At 39.7% G+C, this 20764-nt stretch overlaps 1 protein-coding gene across 2 annotated transcripts; it reads left to right on the top strand.

Annotated features, from left to right (window-relative positions):
- Positions 1 to 593: 593 nt before the first annotated feature.
- LOC109112283 (apoptotic chromatin condensation inducer in the nucleus-like) lies at positions 594 to 19982 on the top strand. Of its 2 annotated transcripts, XM_042777294.1 has the most exons (19): positions 594 to 800; positions 1726 to 1791; positions 1911 to 2022; positions 5748 to 5806; positions 6003 to 7079; positions 7119 to 8966; positions 9631 to 9783; positions 9953 to 10041; positions 14022 to 14082; positions 15981 to 16026; positions 16464 to 16612; positions 16724 to 16864; positions 16977 to 17160; positions 17334 to 17479; positions 17591 to 17698; positions 17784 to 17891; positions 18007 to 18322; positions 18781 to 18881; positions 18993 to 19982. In XM_042777294.1, the coding sequence occupies exons 1-19, from the start codon at positions 663 to 665 to the stop codon at positions 19227 to 19229; spliced, it is 5139 nt and encodes a 1712-aa protein (XP_042633228.1). In that variant the 5' UTR covers positions 594 to 662; the 3' UTR covers positions 19230 to 19982. The 2 variants fall into 2 exon arrangements, with proteins under 2 accessions (XP_042633228.1, XP_042633217.1); XM_042777283.1 differs by having other exon boundaries at positions 6003 to 8966.
- Positions 19983 to 20764: the final 782 nt, after the last annotated feature.

Here is a 20764-nt window from a genome sequence, read left to right as displayed (position 1 = left end):
TATAAATAGTCAAAAATTTATAAATAATAATAATAATTAAAAAAATTAAAATTGTATGTACAGTTGTGTATAGATGATAGAATATGAATAGAAAAGAGTGAGATGCAGGGATGTACTAGGATGTGGGGGGTAACAAATAAATATAAGGTTATTGCACATATCTTTATTGCACAATGGGGGAACATTTAACTGTTCATAAGGTAGATTGCCGTTAGGTTAATGTACAAAACGGTAATATTGGAGGACTAATTTCGGTATAAATTTTAATGATTATGCATATTATAGACGATACGAGCTATATCCAGAATATAAACGCAAAACAAGAGGTTAATAGTGGTTTTCATGCGAAAACGCTTGCGTTGCATTCAGCATTAACAGCTTGAATACCGGACTGGCTTTAATAATGGCATCTTTGTTTGCCTTTGCAATGGTTTTATGTTGAAACAGAAAATTACAAGAAGCGATTCAATCATGTCCAGTGTGGTTTAAGGATATTAATTCATGCTTACTGCCTGTTACTTTGTAAAACATCAAACAACAACTTTAAAGTCCTCTCTCTGTGCTTCCACTCCGCCTTTTCCGGAAGCGCTCGTGACGCGCTGACGTCGGTGAGGAAGGCGTTGCGGTCCTCGTGAGCTACAGAACGAGCGAAGGGAATCAAGATGGCGGACCTCGAAGACGTTACGCTGGACGGGAGGCCGCTCCATTCGCTCCGGGTGGCGGATTTGAAAGCGGCATTGGAAGAAAGAGGGCTTCCGAAAAGCGGACAGAAGAATGCACTCATCAAGAGGCTCAAAGGGGTGAGTGGGAGTTGCTGTTTTCTTGGCTCCGCAGAGTCCGAGGACCGTGATTCGGAGGCCGAGCGTCGGTGGTCTCTCGTTAGCTGCTAGCGCGCACTAGCTGGGGGTGCTTATACAGTTATTTAGTGTGTTATCATGTCTTCCCGCGGTTGCTTGTTTATTTGTATGTGTGTGGCGTGCAAAAGCGCCGTTTATTTTCCATGCGTGCGAGTTTAGGGAGGTCGCAGAGAGTTCAGGACGATGCGGTTTGTGTTTACAAGTCTCTGGATGGATGTGAACTGTGAAGTTATCGGCGCGCTCGCGCTTTGTTAGTGCATAAGGTGTTAGGGGGGTGGGGGTTTATGATACGGGGACGCGCTTACTAAAAACTCTAAAATATTAAGTTATTGAGAGATTAGACACCTCTTACCCCTGGAATGTCATGTGCTTTTTTTTTTTTTTTTTTTTTTTAAATAAACATTGAAGTCGCATCGCAGTTGCTTTGCGTCAGTGGGAGGATTTGATTGATTGATGTGCCGAGCGCCGCAGCTGCTTTGAAGTTTGATCTCAAGTTGTTGTTACTGAACGGATGTAAACAAATCTCCGTCGATCACCTTCTTCTTCTTCTTATTTCGTGCACTTACTTGTTTCATATATAACTTTAATTATCAGAAGTAATCCATATGTGTATTTTAATGATGATCAATAAATAAGTACATTTTTTTTATATTTATACTTACTCTTTCCTTAGATCCTTCACTCTGATCCATACAAACATGAAATACTAATGAAAAATAATTGCTTATGTGTGTGTGTCCATTATGTAATGTAATTAACACGGTCTGCTGTCCAAGTACTTATACTTGTTACCTTTGCTGTGAAGCGTGGATAAGTATTTGGTGTAGATAATGAAGCATGTGCTTCTGTCATTCCTCATGTGCAACAGGCTCTCATGTTGGAGAACCTTCAGAAAACCTCCACTCATCACATTGGCCTGCAACCGAACTCCCGGGTGAGCTGAACTGCGATGTTTTACAGTAGGAACAAGCATCTTACTGTTTGTTCTTGTGTGGATGGCTTAACTGCTCTGAATCAACTGTAACATTTTGGATTACATGTGTGTTTATTTAGATTGGGGAGGAAATGAGTCAGAACAGCTTCATTAAACAGTACCTGGCCAAACAGCAAGAGCTTCTCAGGCAGCGCTTGGAGAGAGAAGCACGAGAGGCAGCCGAAACTGATGGTGAGTATTAGGGATGCACCAAAATGAAAATTCTTGGCCAAAGCCAACCAAAATGAAACACTGGGCCAAAGGCTGAATACCGAACATGGTTTTTCACATTTTTTCCCCATTTTGCCAATTTTTTCACCATTGCATAAATTAAATAGCCAAAATGCGCTTTTAAAAATATTTACTTAACACTGAACGTTTTTTTACATTCTAGCAGACATTATACCAGTAAAAAACAATTTAACTTAAAATTAATACGTTTGTAAAATAATATTTTTTTGCCGATTTTTGAGACCCCCCTTCTTGAAACAGTCATGCTTTTTTTTTTTTACTGTACAAATAAAGGAAGCCTTAGTTAGCAGAAGAGTCTTCCTTTTAAAACATTAGAAAATATTACAGATCCCAGTCTGAAAATGTGTGAGAGCTGTAATAAATGTTTTAAAGGGGTCATATGATGTTGCTAAAAAGAACATTATTTGGTGTAATGAAATGTGTTTATGTGGTTTAGGGTTCAAAAAGCACATTATTTTCCACATACTGTACATTATTGTTTCTTCTCTATGCCCCGCCTTCTGAAACGAAAAATTGTTTTTTACAAAGCTCATCAGTCTGAAAAGCGAGGTGTGCTCTGATTGGCTAGCTATCCAGTGCGTTGTGATTGGCCGAATACCTCAAGCGTGTGACGGAAATGTTACGCCCCTTGTCATACTGTAATGCTTGTCCCAGTCAGAACACAAGACAAAACAATAAAACCCATTACAAATGAGCCATTTGTTGCATCCGGTGGGCACATAATTACGGATTATAATGACTTGTACTGTCTTTTTACGTGTTGCATCGTGCCGCGTAAACATAAAACCATGTCTGCATTTGTGATTGGAGAAATGACTAACAACAAGCGCTACTCTACACTGTTAAAAACTCGTGTTTGAATCATCAGTGGCAAATTCTTTAAATATGTAAACGTACTTACCAGGGCTCGCAAAATTTCAAAATCCCTGGTAGCCCTTCAGGCAGGTACACTTGAGATTTTGGTAGCCCGAAAAAATAAATTTAACTAACCCAAATTTAAAAAAAAATACTTTTTATATATATATATATATATATATATATATATATATATATATATATATATATATATATATATATATATATACCGAAAAAATAAATTTAACTAACCCAAATTTAAAAAAAAATACTTTATATATATATATATAGAAAATCAGATAGAAGTTTAAAAGGAAGAGAGGTGATGCATTTTTGTAGCCTGACTGGAAAACACAATAGCCCCGGGACGTCGGGCTAGCGATTTTGCAAGCCCTGCTTACAGACTGTGAGTCAGAACAGCTGGCATTGTAGTCTACTCTCCCAGGATCAGGAAACAGTCCTCCATAAAATGCGCTGCACACATCTGAGTCTATTTGGGTTGAACTGTTCTGGTACAGTGTTGTAAATACAACTTAACCACTGATTTCTAGTTGTCCTCTTTCGGAAGGCCAAACAAACGACTATTTTCGCTTTCACAATGAAACACACAGCGTCTTCACAACACCGCTACAGTACTACAGCGAGAATAAAAGTTACGCTGCCTTTTTTGCGTGAACATTTGGGCGGTGTTATTCAAATCTTCCCACATCGTGACGTAGTGTGGGGGCGTGTTTAAACGAGGCGTTTTAGGAGGGCGTGGCCCGAGTCTAAACTTTTATAAAAAATATCTCTTTGGGTTTAAAACTTTAGTCTTTGCAACTTTAGGGATCTTATTCATTCACGAACAGCTTGTAACCCTCCAAAGAGAACAGAAAACTTGAAATTGAATCATATGACCCCTTTAATAGAGCTGTTGTAATTATTATTATCCTTATTATTGTCCTTTTTATTTTATTTTACAGAACAACAATACAATTACAATAATAACCTTTATTAGTGTTGATGTTCTTGGTTTTTCTCAGCTTTTCTTTTGGCAGAAACCCGCTGGAAGACCTCTGTGCTTCATTTTGTTGACAACAGTAGATTTATAAATGATTCTCATTACGAATTTGGGAAGACGTATGTTGCGCGTATCACATTATCACATGCCTTGATAAAATTCAATTCATAAAAATGTTACTTGGCAACAAATGCATGCAATTTGTTCATGTATTAGAAAATTGTTTCAGGGCATTTCATGATTTCAGTCACCATAAAGTAACCAGCAACGTAGCACCCCACCTTCCTCTTCTCATTGAAGACATGCAATGCAGTTTTAAACAGTCTCTCACTGTCGGTGCTTGTAATGATTTGTGCATCTTTCTCGAACAGTTTTAAATGATTCAACACTGCTGACATGTTTGCTGCTTTAGTGCGCGCCTCTATTTGATCATGTCATGTCATTATTCAGTAAAATGTATTTGGTCTTTTCGCTTATTCAGCCGATGTGGGAGTTCGTTTTTTATTGGTTTGAGTGTAGGACTCCCAATCGAAGGGTTGTGAGTTCGAGTCTCGGGCCGGCAGGAATTGTGGGTGGGGGGAGTGCATGTACAGTTCTCTCTCCACCTTCAATACCATGACTTAGGTGCCCTTGAGCAAGGCATCGAACCCCTAACTGCTCCCCGGGCTTAAAATGGCTGCCCACTGCTCCGGGTGTGTTTTCACAGTGTGTGTGTGTGTTCACTGCTCTGTGTGTGTGCGCACTTCGGATGGGTTAAATGCAGAGCACGAATTCTGAGTATGGGTCACCATACTTGGCTGAATGTCACGTCACTTTCACATAAAAAAAAAAAGAATAATTTCGGTTGCCGAAAATTCGGTGCATCCCTAGTGAGTATCTGATAATAGTGCAAATAAACTTAACTTGTGTGAGTGTTTTTTTTTTTTTTGAAGCTGCATGTGTGTAATGTTGTTAACCAGCAAAAATGCTGCATCCTCGTATAAATGGTGGTGAAGGTGAAATATGGAAAAACTGATAATGTGGGGTAAATTGGGGCAGCTGTGGCCTAATGGTTAGAGAGTTGGACTTTTAACCATAAGGTCACAGGTCCGAGTCTCGGAGCTGGCAGGAGTTGTAGGTGGGGGAGTGAAGGAACAGCGCTCTCTTCCACCCTCAATACCCATAGCTGAAGTGCCCTTGAGCAAGGCACTGAACCCCCAGTTGCTCCCCGGGCGCTGGATATAGCTGCCCACTGCTCCGGGTGTGTGTTCACGGTGTGTTCACTTCTCACTGCTGTGTGTGTGCACTTGGATGGGTTAAATGCAGAGCACCAATTTCGAGTATGGGTTACCATACTTGACAAAGGTCACGACTTTCACTTTTTTTTTTTCATAATTTACAAGTACTCTCAACATATGCTAGGTTTTTGCTTAATGTGTAATCTTTTGGTATTACAAATGGTTTTTGCATTGAGTGTTTTATTAAATGATGATGAATAAACTTTTTCTGTGATATATCTCCTATAATTTTACTTTATACTGAATTACAGTATTTGGTTTTCCAGAGACCATTAAAAAAATCAGTGTACTATGAAAAGGATTGATTGAAAAGATGGGAATTATGAAGTTGTATATAATAATAATTTTATTTGTTAAAATAAGGCATTCATTTTAAAAAGTTCTCTTACATTGATCATATGTATATACAAAATTACATCCTATGTTAAATTATGAAATACTAAAAATTTTTCTAAATTAAAGTGCTATTAAGTCTGTAAACATGTCTGTTGTAATGGTTTGTTTTTATTTATTTATTTGTTTTTCTTTTTAAGGAACAGCCAATGAAGACCACACAGAGGCCAGTGACAGTATTTGTGCTGCTCCTAACCAGGTTAGAAATATTATCAATCCCCTGCTGCTACAGTGTTTGTTCTGGTCTGGGCCACAAATTCTTACAAAATGTGTAGTTCATTTTTAGTTATGCAAGGTAAGGTTAAATGTTCTCCTGATTGTTTACTTTGGATTAAAAAAAAGACCATTTGTGTCCTGTACTTACCTTCTGTGTCCAACACATATATTTCCACCAGGATGTGGCTCCCTCCTTAGTTGACCAACACAAAGGAGGTACAGCAGTGTCTGGGGGATTTGGGGTGAGTGAGAGTGATGAGCTCACAGAAAAAGAAACCCCTGAGCAGCCATCCCCCTCCACACCTGCCCAGCCTTGCGCAATAGCCTCTTTATCTGTGCGGGTTGTTGGTGAAAGAGCACCAACTTCAAGCCATGTACCAGCTGACAGTGGTGATGACAGTGAAGGCGGGGATGACAATGATGAAGATGAGGAGGAGTGGAACGCCAATGCTCAACGGAGTCGTCGAGCACAGCCTCCAAAAAGCCAACCGTTGAGGGAAAGATCTGGTAGCTCACAGCAACCACAGCAGCCGCCCCCCCAACACATACCTTTACTTTCACAGCAGCTCAGACAGCCCACTCCTCCTCCATCCCCTCCTCCTGAACTCTCTTTTCCACTCCCAGACACACCTAAACAGAGCCCACCTAGTCCTGGAGAGCCCCCATCTAGGCAGCGCATATCTAGTTCTTCGAGCTCTGGTAGTTCAAGTAGTGACAGTCGTAGCAGTAGCCCTGAACCAGCAGGCGACTCCACAGAACGCAGACCAGGCCCACTGACCTTACTGGCACGCAAGATGGCATCTGAGGGAGCCTTCTCTGGGGCAGGAAAGCGTGATAGGGAGGGAATGGATGGACAGAGAAGCCACCATGATGGGGTTGTGTCCGCAATTACGCACACAGCTAATGCAGCTTCAGTTTTGTCATACCCTAGTTCAGTGATCTCAAACCAAGGTGTTGGTGTCGTTAGGTCAGCGATGGTGGAAAAGAGTGATGGCATGAAGCATGATGAGGGTAGCCATCTTTTATGGGAGCAAGAAAACAAAAAGAGGGAAAGGGAAAGACAGCGAGAACAAGAAAGGCTGAAAGCCCTAGAAAAGGAGAAGGCATTGGAAGAAGAGCGAGCACGAGTTTTGGAACGGGAAAGACAAGAACGAGAAGAAGCTCTGAAACGGGAGAGGGCTTTACAGCGAGAAAGGGAAGAAAAAGAAAAGGCCTTACAGCAGGAAAGGGAAGAGAAAGAGAAGCTTGAAAGAGAACAAGCTTTGGAAAGAGAGCGAGAACGATTAGAGAGAGAACAAGCTCTGGAACGAGAGAGGCAAAAAAAGGAGCGACTGGAGAGAGAGAGGCAGGAAGCTTTAGAGCGGGAGAGATTGGAGAGAGAGAGGCTGGAGAAAGAAAGACAAGAACGAGAACAAGCCTTAGAGAGGGAGAGACTCGAGAAAGAAAGACTTGAGAAGGAAAGACAAGAACGAGAACAAGCTCTAGAGAGGGAGAGATTGGAGAGAGAGCGGCTTGAGAAGGAAAGACTAGAAAGAGAACAAGCTCTAGAGAGGGAGAGATTGGAGAGAGAGCGGCTTGAGAAGGAAAAACTAGAACGAAAACAAGCTCTAGAGAGAGAGAGATTGGAAAGAGAGCGGATTGAGAAGGAAAGACTAGAAAGAGAACAAGCTCTAGAGAGGGAGAGATTGGAGAGAGAGCGGCTTGAGAAGGAAAGACTAGAAAGAGAACAAGCTCTAGAGAGGGAGAGATTGGAAAGAGAGCGGCTTGAGAAGGAAAGACTAGAAAGAGAACAAGCTCTAGAGAGAGAGAGATTGGAGAGAGAGCGGCTTGAGAAGGAAAGATTAGAAAGAGAACAAGCTCTAGAGAGGGAGAGATTGGAAAGAGAGCATCTTGAGAAGGAAAGACAAGAACGAGAGAGACAGGAAAAAGAACAAGCTCTAGAGAGGGAGAGGCAGGAGAAAGAAAGGCAAGAAAGAGAACAAGCTTTGGAGAAGGAGAGACTGGAAAGAGAAGCTGCTTTGGAGAAAGAGAGACAAGAAATGGAGAGGGCCAAAGAACAGGAAAAGCTGGAGAAAGAGAGGGCTTTGGAAAGAGAAAGGCATGAAAGAGAAGCCGCTCTGGAACTCAAGAAGCAAGAGCGAGAAAGACTTGAGAAAAAGAAAGCTTTGGAAGAAGAACGGTTGCAGAAAGAACAAGCTCTTGAGCGTGAGAGACAAGCACATAGGAAAGCAGATGAGGAGCGAGAGCGAGCTTTGGAAAAAGAGAGAGAGGAGCAAGAGAGGGCTTTAAAAGAAGAGCAACAGAGAGCCTTGGAGCAAAAAAGAGTCCAGGAGGAAAAAGAAAAGGCTTTGAAACATGAAAAAGAGGAGAAACGTGAGAAAGAAAGAGAAAGTCGTCTTCCTCTGTGGAAGCGTAGTCGTGATATCGGTGGTCTCTCCTATCCAGCGCCCCATGCTGCTTCTCTGGAAAGTCCAACAGAGAAGCCCGACGATAGTGAGACTGGTGAACCTCAGAGCACTGGCAAAGATGCTCGATCTACAGAGCCTGTCCCACAGCAGTCACCCATAGCTGCAACACAACTGTCTCCTCAATCTTCTTCTAAGAAGTCCCGCTTCCTTAGAGATGCCCCTCTGACAACTCCTCTCCCCTCCTCTCCAACTTCTGTGCTAAAGAGACCTCGTACTTTCTCAGATAGCCCCATGCCACAAGCCCCGTCAATTCCATTAAGATCGAAGCTTGAGGAAAAAGATGCTGCTCCAGTCCGTCAAACATCAGTCCTTGTGTCAGCACCTCATGAGCTTGAGAGCAAAACCCCCAAGGTGTCTGCCCAACAACATGCACCACAAGAGGAAGAGAAGATGGAGACATCAGAGGATAGTGAGGCAAGCAAAGACACTAAACATAAGACACTCAGAAGAGTTGAGGATGAGGAGAAATCTCCTTTACCTCCTCCAGAGGAGAAGAAAAGAGGAAGGGAAAGGGAAAAGAAAGAGGTGGAGAAGAAAGAAAGAAAATCATCATCCTCCAGCGATTCCTCTTCATCTGACACCAATTCTGGGTCTTCATCCTCCTCAAGCTCCTCCAGTTCATCATCATCAGAGGAGGAGGAGGAGAAAAGTCATTCCACTTCAGATAGTAGGAAGGTGAGTGGTTCAAAGGTTTCTCATATTTTCCGTTAGGCTTGCTCGCTCTTGCTCTCTTTAAACACTTTGGAGACATTGTTCATGAGAATTTTTGATCAAGTGTCAGAATTCATCTGTAATTTCATGCTCCTCAAAAATGGCGTCAGTGGTGAAATAAATGGCAGAAGAACATTAGCATTAGAGATCTAGCATACAGGGGCATTAACTAAATAATACTGATTGCCTGAGCTATTAAGATTTTTTTTTCCTATTTCATGACTCCACCTTTCAACCCTTGGCATTTTTTTTCTAGTCTTGTTTTCTTCTGCATGTGTAAATCACATCAAACATTTAGCTTTTTGTTCATTTTGAAAGACCATAAACTTCTAAAACTTGACTTCTAAAACTAAATTCTAAACTAAAGCAATACAATGGTGGGTAAAACATTAAAAGGAATGTTCCAGGTTCTATTATCACAACGCATACAAACAAATACAAATTAAGGAAAAAGTTGAAAAAGACTTTCATTTTTATATAATTTCACCAATTGTTTATAATTCACTTTTTTTTTTTTCTTGAATTGCATACTGTTATACATGCAAAATGCTTTTTATACATGCAAAATGCTTTTTTTACATGCCCAAAATTTTAAGCATATCTTAAGTTTACTTTCTATTTTCCTCAGTCTAAAGAGGTCCAGAAAGAGTCTTCATCTCAGGCCATGGAAGAAGTTGGTCAAACTGTGGCTGAAAAGCCTCCAACCGCCCAACGCAAAAAACAAGTCTTCACAGAGCAGGAAGAAAAAGACATGGGCAATGAGGATGTCATTCAAACCAAGGTTAGCAAGCAGCCAAATTTTTAAAACATAATGAATTTGGTTATAACACCCCACGTCTAGTCAGAGTAACTATTACCATGTGCTGCTTTGATTGCCATTTGATAGGCTCAGTCTGTGCAAGACACTGGACAAACTGTTTTATATACTCTACTTTTTCTATATATTTTAGAAACCCTGCCATGAACTACAAGATGAAAAGGAAACAAGGGAAAGAAAGGATGATATTGACGAAGATGACACTAACAAAGACACTACCAGGTCTGTCTACATTCTACTAGGGCTGGGCGATATGACAATATTATTGTATATCGACAATGTCTCATAAGTATCGCAATGTCGATGTCAACAGTCAGGTAAAAGACGTTTTTGCATGCAATAATTAAATAATTTAGTAGGAGGGTTGGGAATCAAAAAAGTTATTCCAATTTCGGAAATCAGATCTGTAAGATCAGGAATCAAATCACTTGTTATAAAATTACATTTTGATTCTTCTCGATTTCTATATGCACATTTATTGTGATTTCAATAGATTCAACTGTAAGAAGATGAAATAGAACTCACTTCTGCACTCGCGTACTGTTTTCCACGCTGAGCACACACACACACACACGAAGCGCACACACAATAGCCACCTCTTATATACGTGAACACTGGACTGAGCTCTCTTTCTCGCATTCTTACACATTCGAATGGACAAATACACACAGAATTATATCAAAATATCCCATAAATACAATCGGTTATGTCTTAAGTGAACATAAAGAGCTGAGAAAGAAAACAAGGGTGTATTGAATCCGTGCATTGACAGCAGCCGCTGCCGCCAGTCATTATAATATTAATCAAAGTAAACGCGATTATTTTGCAGATGCGTTCCAATATAATTTAGCCTTATTTAGGGTATAGGCCTTTTCTATTTTCATCTGCAGTTTAATAAAAGATAAACAGAGCAAACACAAAAAGTTTCTGAATGTTTATTTAAACAGACTGTATAATGATGAATGATGGGTATGCATGATGGGTATAATTAATTCAGAGCACATTTCCGTATAATATTTTTTACAGATTTTTTAAACCGTGTATACAATATAATTATGTTTAATTAACCTGAGATATAGCACTATAAATTCTTAATTCATTTGCAACGAAGCTATAGAGTTTTGTTGCAAACGGATGAAGTATTGGGTTTAGTTGTTTTTAATTAAACTTGGATGTATTAGTATATTGTTGAGTTGAAAAATGATTGTTATATTGTGAGCGTTGTATTTTGACTAATATTATAAAAATGAAAATACAAAACTTTAATTTAAATTACCCTGCTCCTAAATAAATAAAGCAGTTAATTTTATTTTGTTAAAAACGGGCCAAAAGAGACCTCCGAACTAGGCTACCAGAAAGGGGAAAAAAAAAAAAATTAGTTTTTAATCCCTTTGATTTTACCCATGATTTTAGTCATAGGCCTACATTATAAATATCAAATACGTTATAGCTTGACTACAAGTTTAAAAACAATGCCGCAATTGTTATAATTAAGGAAATTAAACTTACTATCATGAAATGTGTCTACACAGACAATAATGCCAAAAAGAAAGAGAAACTTCAGAAAGTAGGCATATTTTATTCGAAACATTATTATATGACATCATGCATTTATCATTATTACTATCACCACCAGAATGTCCAACTTCACCATGATGAACTTAAAATTGGGTTCTATTATTTTTTCCTCAGTTCTCCTCACAAAACGAAATTTGATAAGAACAGAGGGGAAATTATTAGCAACACCAAAATAACAGCAAAGCTAATGTTTTCTGTTAGTTTAAGAACAAATTAAGAAAACATGGTGAACATGGTGTGGGTTGGCAATGTTGTCTTGGCGTGGGCGGGGTGTGGTGGAGGTGGGGCTTAGGTAGACGATATTATCGGATAACGCAATATTTTTAAAGGCGATTATCGAGAAGATATTTTTGACATATCGCCCAGCTCTACATCCTACTTTGATTATATTTGTACAGCAGGAATCTGGGATTGAATGAAAACATTACTAATGCAGTTAAAAGGGGATGGATATCCAAGCAGAGATAAAATATGGAGATTATGTTGTGGGTTAAGATGAAAGAATTTGATTGACAGTTTTAAGGTCTTCCTGTAAAATGTGAAAAATTAGTGAAACGTTTTGGCTGCCTGAGTCCTTGTATAGTCAATTTATTGGACCCAGGAAACACATACAAATAGTATCCTGTCATTTGAAATTATTGCCCTGTACTGCCAAGGAGGCCAGTTTGATCTAGTGTACTAGCAATATGCAATAATTCATTTTTTGTATACAAAAACCAACAGCAATGTTAAAACAACAAAGAGCTAGTGTTAATGCTGTCCATGCTACAGATATTTTACTTATATCTTTGCACATTAAACTGAGGTAAGAGAAAGAATTTGTTACATGCATCACATTTAAATAATCTAAATATCCATGTGAGGTAATGCTAAATTAGATGGAATTGTAATCTTTGTCATCACAGTTCTGTATGTTGCCAAAATATTGGTTATAAATTTATTTTTTGGTTGCAAGCTGCTTTGATTGATTTGGATATGGCTGTCTGTTCTCCTGCTTCATGTTTTAATTTTTTGGGTATTAATTTGATGAGTAGTTTTGGGACTTAGTTTTAGCCCTTAGACTCGACAAATAAAGAATGGATGAAACCAGCAAATCTACAATCATTTATTTTATATATTTATTTATTATCTCGTATAATTTGCGTCGAAACTGAATCTGCGAATCATTTTTAACAGCTCGATCAAATTGATTCACTTAAAACAAATCGGACTTTCCAATACGATGTAACACAACAATACGGCTTGAATTTACACTGTTTTAAACAGTTACTGTTGCGCTACTAACGTAGATAATTTAGTGGCGTCGCTAGCTTTTTAGTTCCTCCCCAAAACGGCATGTAGCTCGTTTCAAGAGATCGTTATTGAATTCGTGTGGATTAAGAACAGGCAATCAGTGCGGCTGCCTCTCAGCCGGTGACAATGGGGTCCTGCCGCAGTGAGTCTCGCGCACCTCCCTTTCTCTCATCCAAACATGGATCTACTACGCGTTTGACCAATAAAACGGGGCTCAGGGTGGCCCGTTAGCTTTGGGCGAGCGGTGTTTAATGAATTGGCGAAGTCCCGTCCGTTTGTAGTCATTAGAGAAGCGCTGATAGGTGCGTGATCTCACTGTGCATTCTGCTGCTCGACGGGAGGAGAGAGAGAGAGATGATGCACGGCGCTACTCTCGTGGACTCGCATCCCACAATGCGGCGGAGCGCTTTTTGTCGTGTCTCTATGTGCTAGAGATGTGTTAGTATCAGGGCGCACTTAATTCGAACCGACTCGTATTTTGCTGCTTTTGTCGGCCATTTGGACGATCTAAAAGAGATTAAAAAAAAAAGAAAAACAGTATCGCTTCGCCACGCGTGTCACTCCACTCTGCGGGATGAGCGCTGCATTTATTTGGTATGTATGTTGGATGTTTAATTTGGTTTTGAGTTTGATGTTGAACTGCATTCGCAAGGTTATAGATACAGCACAGAAATATTAGTTTTTTTCAGGAGCTGTTGTTTTTTGTAAAAGCAGGCCTGCAATTGTTGCGGGTGTTTGAAGAGATGATTGATCAGTCTCTGTTTTGGAGGTAGTGGATATTGTAGGGATATGTGTGTGTTTCAGGATACACTGTTCAGTGTATCTTGTCATATTTTTTTTTTGTTGCTTTTGTAGTTAAATGAGTGTGTTTCAGGAGATTAGTAGTGTTCATTTAAACATGTCATTTCAATACGCTGACCATAGGTCCTCTCTTTTCCCACAGATACGTCCTGGCCAGGATTTCTAAATTGCCTAAAATATATGGTTTTTTTTTATAGTCATTGTTTACTCACTGTCGTGTTGTTTCAATCTGTATGACTTTTTTTCTTACATTGAAAAGAGGATGAGATGTTAGGCAGAATATTACATTCAGTCACAAGCACTTTCATTGCATTTTATTTTCATACAATAAAAGTGAATGGAGACTGAGACTCTTATTTTGCCTAACATCTGTTAAGGGTGAGTAAATGATAACTTTTCATTCCTGTAAATTCTTAAAAAGAAAAAAAAACTGTGGAGGCTTTTACTGTGTCTATAGCAAATTGAGACTAATTGTTTTTACATACTCCCATCTTTTTTCCCTCTTTTCTCTTTGCTCCTGTCTTTCTTAGTATTGAGGTGAAGGAGGCTGTCATGGCGGAGCCTGAGAAGGTTCCAGAGAGCAGTGAGGAGGTAAGAGCACAGAGGAGTGCTGGGCTTACCCAACTCTTACCAGTCGCCAGTTATCCCCCACATTAAGAGGCAGACAACGTTTTATAAATGGCTGTCACCTTTCCCCTTTATTTTTCAATTCAAATGCATTGCTATTACAGGTACATACAGGCATTACTAATTATGTTCACTTGTACATAAGCTAATTTAGCAGCTCTATGTATTGTTTGCCCTTTTTGTGGTCACAGATAATGTTGTGTGAACCTTTGCTGAAGCTGTCCTAGACAGAAGCAGCAGGGGGCGCACTCTCACTTTGGCTGATGTTTAAAACCCCCTTGATTGCTTTGTTGTAAAGGTGCTCATGCCTCTTCCATTGCCCTTATTGGTACCTGCATACAACTACTACTTCTACTACAGCATCTGTTCCACTGTCTCCAAGCGCCATGGCTTTACCTGATAGGCCCTTGAGTCTGCTCTGCAGTGCAACACACCAGGCAACAATGTTCACGTTTCCTCAATGGCGTTGGCTGGAAGCACCTGTTGATTGGACTGATAATGAAAGGCTGAGTAATGTGGGTGTGACGTTTCTCTGAGTGTCTCATGAGCCTGTGCCAGTTTGGCTCAAGATGGCAGCAAGGGTGGAAATGAGATTGCCAGAAACCGTAAGCAAATAAATGGACATCTTCAGAACTCTTCAGCGTGACTTTTTTGGCTTTAATGGAGCTGTACGCTATATAACGGGACTAGTTTATTTCTTTATCCTGCGGAAAAAGCATGAAGTGTTGTCTTAATTCCCAAGGAAATTTTGAACTCTGATATCATTGCACTTTAGCACAGCAACTGGATGTGCTGGATTTTACTGCTTTCTCATTTTTCTGTGGACTATCATGATGAAACCTAACTGATGGTGTGAAAATGGACTTCATCTGATTCATTGTTTTGTGGCTGCTTGACTGAAACGGCTTCATTCAACCTGAACAGACAGAAACTCTTGTACAGTCTCCCTCGTAACATGGACATCTTCACAAATAAAACCGACGTGAGGTTGAAGTGACTCAGTCTTCTGAAAGGTTTCTCAGCAGTTTGTTTGAAAGACTCCACCCACGTTCCGTTTTCATGCCAATACCATGGACTTCAAAAAAGACACTCTCAAACTCCACCCACATTGTTCTACATAAGAGTTCTTCTGCCAGCCTGCTCTCAGATCTCTGCCCATACTTCCCAGCCTTCTTTGATTGGACTGTTGTTGCCTAGATACAGTACATGCAGACGTGTGATTGGGCCATTCCCAACCGAGTGAAGAACATGTGTCAATGGTACCGGGAAATAAGTAGTCATTCTCCCTTTTCTACTTTAAATGTTTTGCCTAGACAATACTAATATTTGCCAAGACTCCCTGGTAACCCTAAAATGGAACTATTGACTACAGGATAAAGAGTAGATGTATATTTATACATAAGGCCACTGCAGAGCTAATGTAAAAACAATTCTTTATTTAATTCCTCACTACAGTAACTGCCTCAAAGGATATTTCAACCTGAGGGGCTGCTCAGTGTGATAGATAACTGCAGCAAAGCCTTTTTAAAAAGTATTTTTGTGTAGGAGAGGACAAGACTGCATCTTCAGAGCAGAAATAGATTACATAATAGAAATAGATCAATTCTAAACGCATGAAGAGCATGCGCACAGTGTGTTTGTACACACTCTGACTGAAGAGGCGGTCTTTCTTAATAGATATTCTTTCATATCTGTTTACCCTGTTACTTGTAGGCTCACTTTCTTTTGGTCTCTGTTTGTTATTCAGTTTTATCTCCTTCATACATGCACACACATTTTTCCACACTCTGAATCTTGTGCTTTCTTTCTATATATACTATCTCACCTTTTCCCCGGGTTTGGGTGTGTTTGTTCTCTTTCAGAACACCACGCCAAAGACCTTCTCGGCCCGAAGGATTTCTCTCGGCAGTGAGTATCTCCACGTTTCCCCTGAAGTTGGAGAAATCATTCACTTTATACACTACCGTGTAAAAGATATGAGGTTGTGTAATAATTTGTTAGACCAGAATTTTCAGCAGCCATTGTTCCAGTCTTTAGTGTCCCATGGTATTTCAGAAAGCATTTAATAATATGCTGATTTCTGATTTGGTGTTCAAAAACGTTTCTTATTATAAATGTTGTGCTGCTTAATATTTTTGTCATCAATTTTTTAGAACTCTTTGATGAATAGAAATTCCTTGCTGAATAAAAGTGTTAATTTCTTTAAAAAAAAAAAAAAAAGTTGAAGTTCAACTCTTGAATATGTTAATTTATGGCATCTTAATAATACCGTTGTGATAAGTATGAAATCCAAAAAGCTTTAAAATCAAAGATGTTGACGATGGCCATATGCTATCTTCCCTCAGGCAGCAAACCGTCTCCTGGGGTGGTGAGTTCGGAGGGAGAAGCGGAGGCCGCAAGCAGTGCTGGCGCTGGCAGAAAAAGAAGATGGGGCGCTAGTACAGCTGTCACTGCCAAGAAACCCTCCATCAGTATCACCACAGACTCTTTGAAGGTTAGATAAATAAAAAATAAAAATTAAAGAGTCATTCAGAAAAAATATCCACTCCAAAAATCTTCCTTCATCTGATGAGCAGTAACATAATGGATTCTTCATTCTTTACAGTCTTTAATACCAGACATCAAGCCTGCTTTGGGTCAGGAGGCTGTGTTAGACCTGCATCCGGAGGAGATGCATCTCTCTGGGGAGGAGGAAGGAGGAGAGAGAGGCGACCAAGACCTGAAAATTAGGCGAACTGTAACACAGGTGAATGTTTTTTCTCTACTAGAAGTAAAGATGTGTGCCTGATTATTTGCATGTGTTGGAATAATCTTTTGGTAAAAAATGGAGTAATGGATTAACATTTTGGTCTGAATAGGTTGTGCCCTCTGACACACAAGAGAATGGACAGAAAGAATCTAAAAGAAGTGAACATGAGGATGAGGAAGAAAGAAGTGAAGGGCAGGATATGCTTAGCCAGGAGGAAAAGATGGAAAGCTCCATTCAGGTTTCCATGGAGACAGAGCCGTCGTCCCCTGGGCGAGACGTTGATATGAAGACAGGTGAGAATTAAAAAAAGGAACGTTCAATCATTATTATTTTGTGTGTGTGTGTGTGCAGTAGTGTGAAATTTATGGAAGTTTTCCATAGAAAAGTCTGACATTGTGTTCCATAGAAGCAGAGTGTGGTTTTAGTCTTCCTTACCCCTTTCTCTTATTTTGTTTCCTGCTTAAAGTCACTCCCAGTGACACACTGATTCGGCGTTCCATTAGCCAGCAGAAGTCAGGTGTGAGTATCACCATCGATGACCCAGTCCGCACAGCCAAACAACCGTCTCCTCCTCGTGGCAAGCTGTCTAACATTGTCCATGTCTGCAACCTGGTATGTGTTTACGTGTGTGTAAATGATAAATGATTCTGGAAGAGATACTACATGCATAGGGATTCATTGTTCCAGTTTGAGTGACTGCAGGCTTCTTTTGTATTGTTTTTGGTGAGGCCGTTTACGCTGGGGCAGTTGAAGGAGCTGTTGAACCGCACAGGGACTGTAGTGGAAGAAGGTTTCTGGATTGACAAGATTAAATCTCACTGTTACGTCACAGTAAGTCTCCTCCCTGCATCCCTCTGGATCTTTAGTTTCTTTTTTGTGAATTTCTTTTTCTTACCCTTTCTTACTATTTTTGCAGTACTCTAGTGCAGAAGAGGCGATGGCCACTCGTACAGCGCTACATGGGGTTAAGTGGCCCCAGAGTAACCCTAAGTTCCTTAGTGTTGATTTCTGCACGCAAGAGGAGGTAAGGATTTTATTTAATTGGCGGAGTTTAATTATGAGATGTATTCGGTTTTCTTTTGTTTTGTTTTTTTTTTAATGGAAACTAATTCTCCCTCAATCCTGGGACATTCCATCAGTTGGACTTCCACAGGGGTTTGGGTCCAGCAGGCGAAAAGCCAACAGAGGAGCCTCGTGGGGCAGTAGCTGCTGGGCCTGGCCGTCCTGTCCCCCCGCCTCTCCTACCAGAGCGTGAACAGTGGGCAGAACGAGAAAGGGAAATGGAAAGGAGGGAGAGAACACGTGCAGAAAGGGAATGGGACAGAGATAAAGTGAGAGACTTCAGCAAGCCTGGAGAGGAGCGTGAAGCTGGGGCCAGAAGTTCGCGGTCACGAGATCGTGAAAAGCGGCGCAAGGAAAGAGGGAAGAGCAAAGAGAGGAAAACCGATAAGAAGGGTGAGGAAAATTTAGTGTAAAAGTCCTCAGTCACCTTTTGTCCAGTGGATTAAGTTGTTGTTTTTATTATTTGTTTACCTTTATTGGTATTTATTTGAGTATTTGATTGTTAATGTGTATTTATGTAAATTTTATATATTAACATGTATTATATAATTTATTATTTTTGAACTTATGATGATATTTAATTATATTTTAATTTAATATTTAAATATTACATATAATATAAACCTTTATTATTGTTATCATTAATAATGTATTTATATTTCACATTTGTATTAATATATGTATCATTTAAATGTTAATGAATTTTTTAGCACTAGAAATGCTAACTTTTAGTGATATTTAAATCGTATCATTTTTAATTAAATTTACATTTAAATGTTAAAAATAAATTTGTATTTTATAAATATATTTAAATCCATTACTATTAGTGAGCTTTCTTTGTGTCTTTTTAGAAAAAGGACCAGAGGATCCACCTGCTAAACTGCTGGATGACCTCTTCCGCAAAACCAAAGCAGCTCCGTGCATTTACTGGCTCCCCCTCACTGAGGAGCAGGTATGTTTCTTTGCACGTTTCAGTTACTTATTAGCAGTGTTTAAGGAATTTTTTTTTCCATTTTTATGATGTTATGCCAGAGCTCATTACCCATCGCACTTTACATTGCAGGCAGGACAGAGGGCAGCAGCTCGTGCTGAGCGCATGAGGGAAAGAGAGAAGAGGAGGAAGGAGATGGAAGAGGAGGATAAGAAACGTGAGGAGGAACGGCGAGAAAAGATGAAGGCTAGCGGGCCCGCTGGAGGGGAAGGTGAGAGAGACCGTGACAGAGAACGAGACCGAGACAGAGGTCGAGAAAGGGAGCGAGAGGGGGATAAACGGAAGGAGGGATACCGTAGTTTTGTTTAGCAAATTGGAAGCTTTGTCAGGAGGTCACGAAGCCGCAGTGACCCTCCACCCAGAGAACGACGACACTAAGGGAAGTCTGGACGTTCCACTTTGTGACCCCTGTTCCTGTATTTGCTGTAACATCTCTATGCCTACCTTCCTGAGGACCAACTCAGACTTTATAAAAACACACACATTCACACACTCTCTGCGTAAAGACACACGGGTGCACTCACACACACTGGGACCACGGTGGTGCTGTGTCTCCATGTAGACTTGTCTCATTGTCTCTTGATTGGACTTTAAGACCCCTTGTGTTCATTTCTCTGCCTCAGTGTTAATGGACTTCCGGTATAAGTGGGTCGGACTGCAAGACATCCTCCAGGTTTGCTGACGGTCTCTTTCTCCTTCAGTGTAGTCAACACAGAACTGAAAGAGTGATGCTGGATTCAAACAGTGATGCTCTGAAAGGCTTTGGTGTGATTTAAGTCCTGATCACTACTTTGTTTTCCTCTTGTTTTCCTCACATTCCTTGTAACGTTTTATTTGATTTTTTTTTTTGGCCCCCTATTTTCTGTCTTTTTACCACCCTTTTGCTGTTACCAGGTTGCCGTGGAGAATGGGATGCATATTTAACCTTTTCACATTTGGTTTTAAATTTTTTAAAATTGTTTTAGCATAAAAGCTGATATTTTGTTTTCTTTAAATTTTTTGTTTACTCCTGTAAGTGATGAATGTACAAATAATAAAAAGGTTACATCTAAGAACTGAAAACCAGTTCTTTCTCGGTTCTTGTAGATCGGCTTTCAATGTCATACTGGAGTTACAGGTTTATGTTGCGTCTGCATCGGACATGATGGTACCCAATGCACGGATTCAGTTGACAATCGCCCCACTTTTATTTTCAAGCTTATTCAGCCACTTTAATTTCCATTTGTCTGAAATAACTTACAGGTTTCATAAACCGATCTATGAATTTTATTTGCTAGGCTTGGTTACATCAGAGCAAGGTGGTGATTCTTCTAGTTTTTGGCCTGCTATTTTAAATCAATCATATGCAGTTTTAACACTTCTATTTATTTAGACATTTGAATATAGTTATTTGTTATAACAGTGTATTTTAGTTAAAAATGAAGTGGGGAAACTCACCTTTTACCACTTGACCGTTTCTGTCTAGAAGTCTAGATTAGTTCACAGCTGTTCAAACATATAGCGGATTTAGTATTACAATTTGGTAACTCTTTGTTTAGCATTATTGCATTAGGTATTAACTTACTATTATTTTATACTTCTATGAATGTAGATTGTTAATTTAAAAGGTTGTTCATCGCCAAGTCATTGTAATTCATTTAGTGTTAATTTATACAAAAGTTGATGTATTGGTATATTTAGAAATTAACATCGACCTATATTTATACAACAACCTATATTTATTTATACTTTTTATACTCTAGTTTGAGGCCAGTGATATTTTATTTTTGAAAGAAATCTCATACTCCCCAAGGCTGCATTTTATTTGGTCAAAAACAAATAAAAGAAAACAGCGATGTTGTGAA

This window comes from Cyprinus carpio, chromosome A2, assembly GCF_018340385.1.
Source record: "Cyprinus carpio isolate SPL01 chromosome A2, ASM1834038v1, whole genome shotgun sequence".
In the NCBI taxonomy this organism is placed as follows: Eukaryota; Metazoa; Chordata; class Actinopteri; order Cypriniformes; family Cyprinidae; genus Cyprinus; species Cyprinus carpio.
The sequence above is the reverse complement of the archived record's forward strand: the minus strand, read 5'-3'. Positions and strand labels throughout refer to the sequence as shown.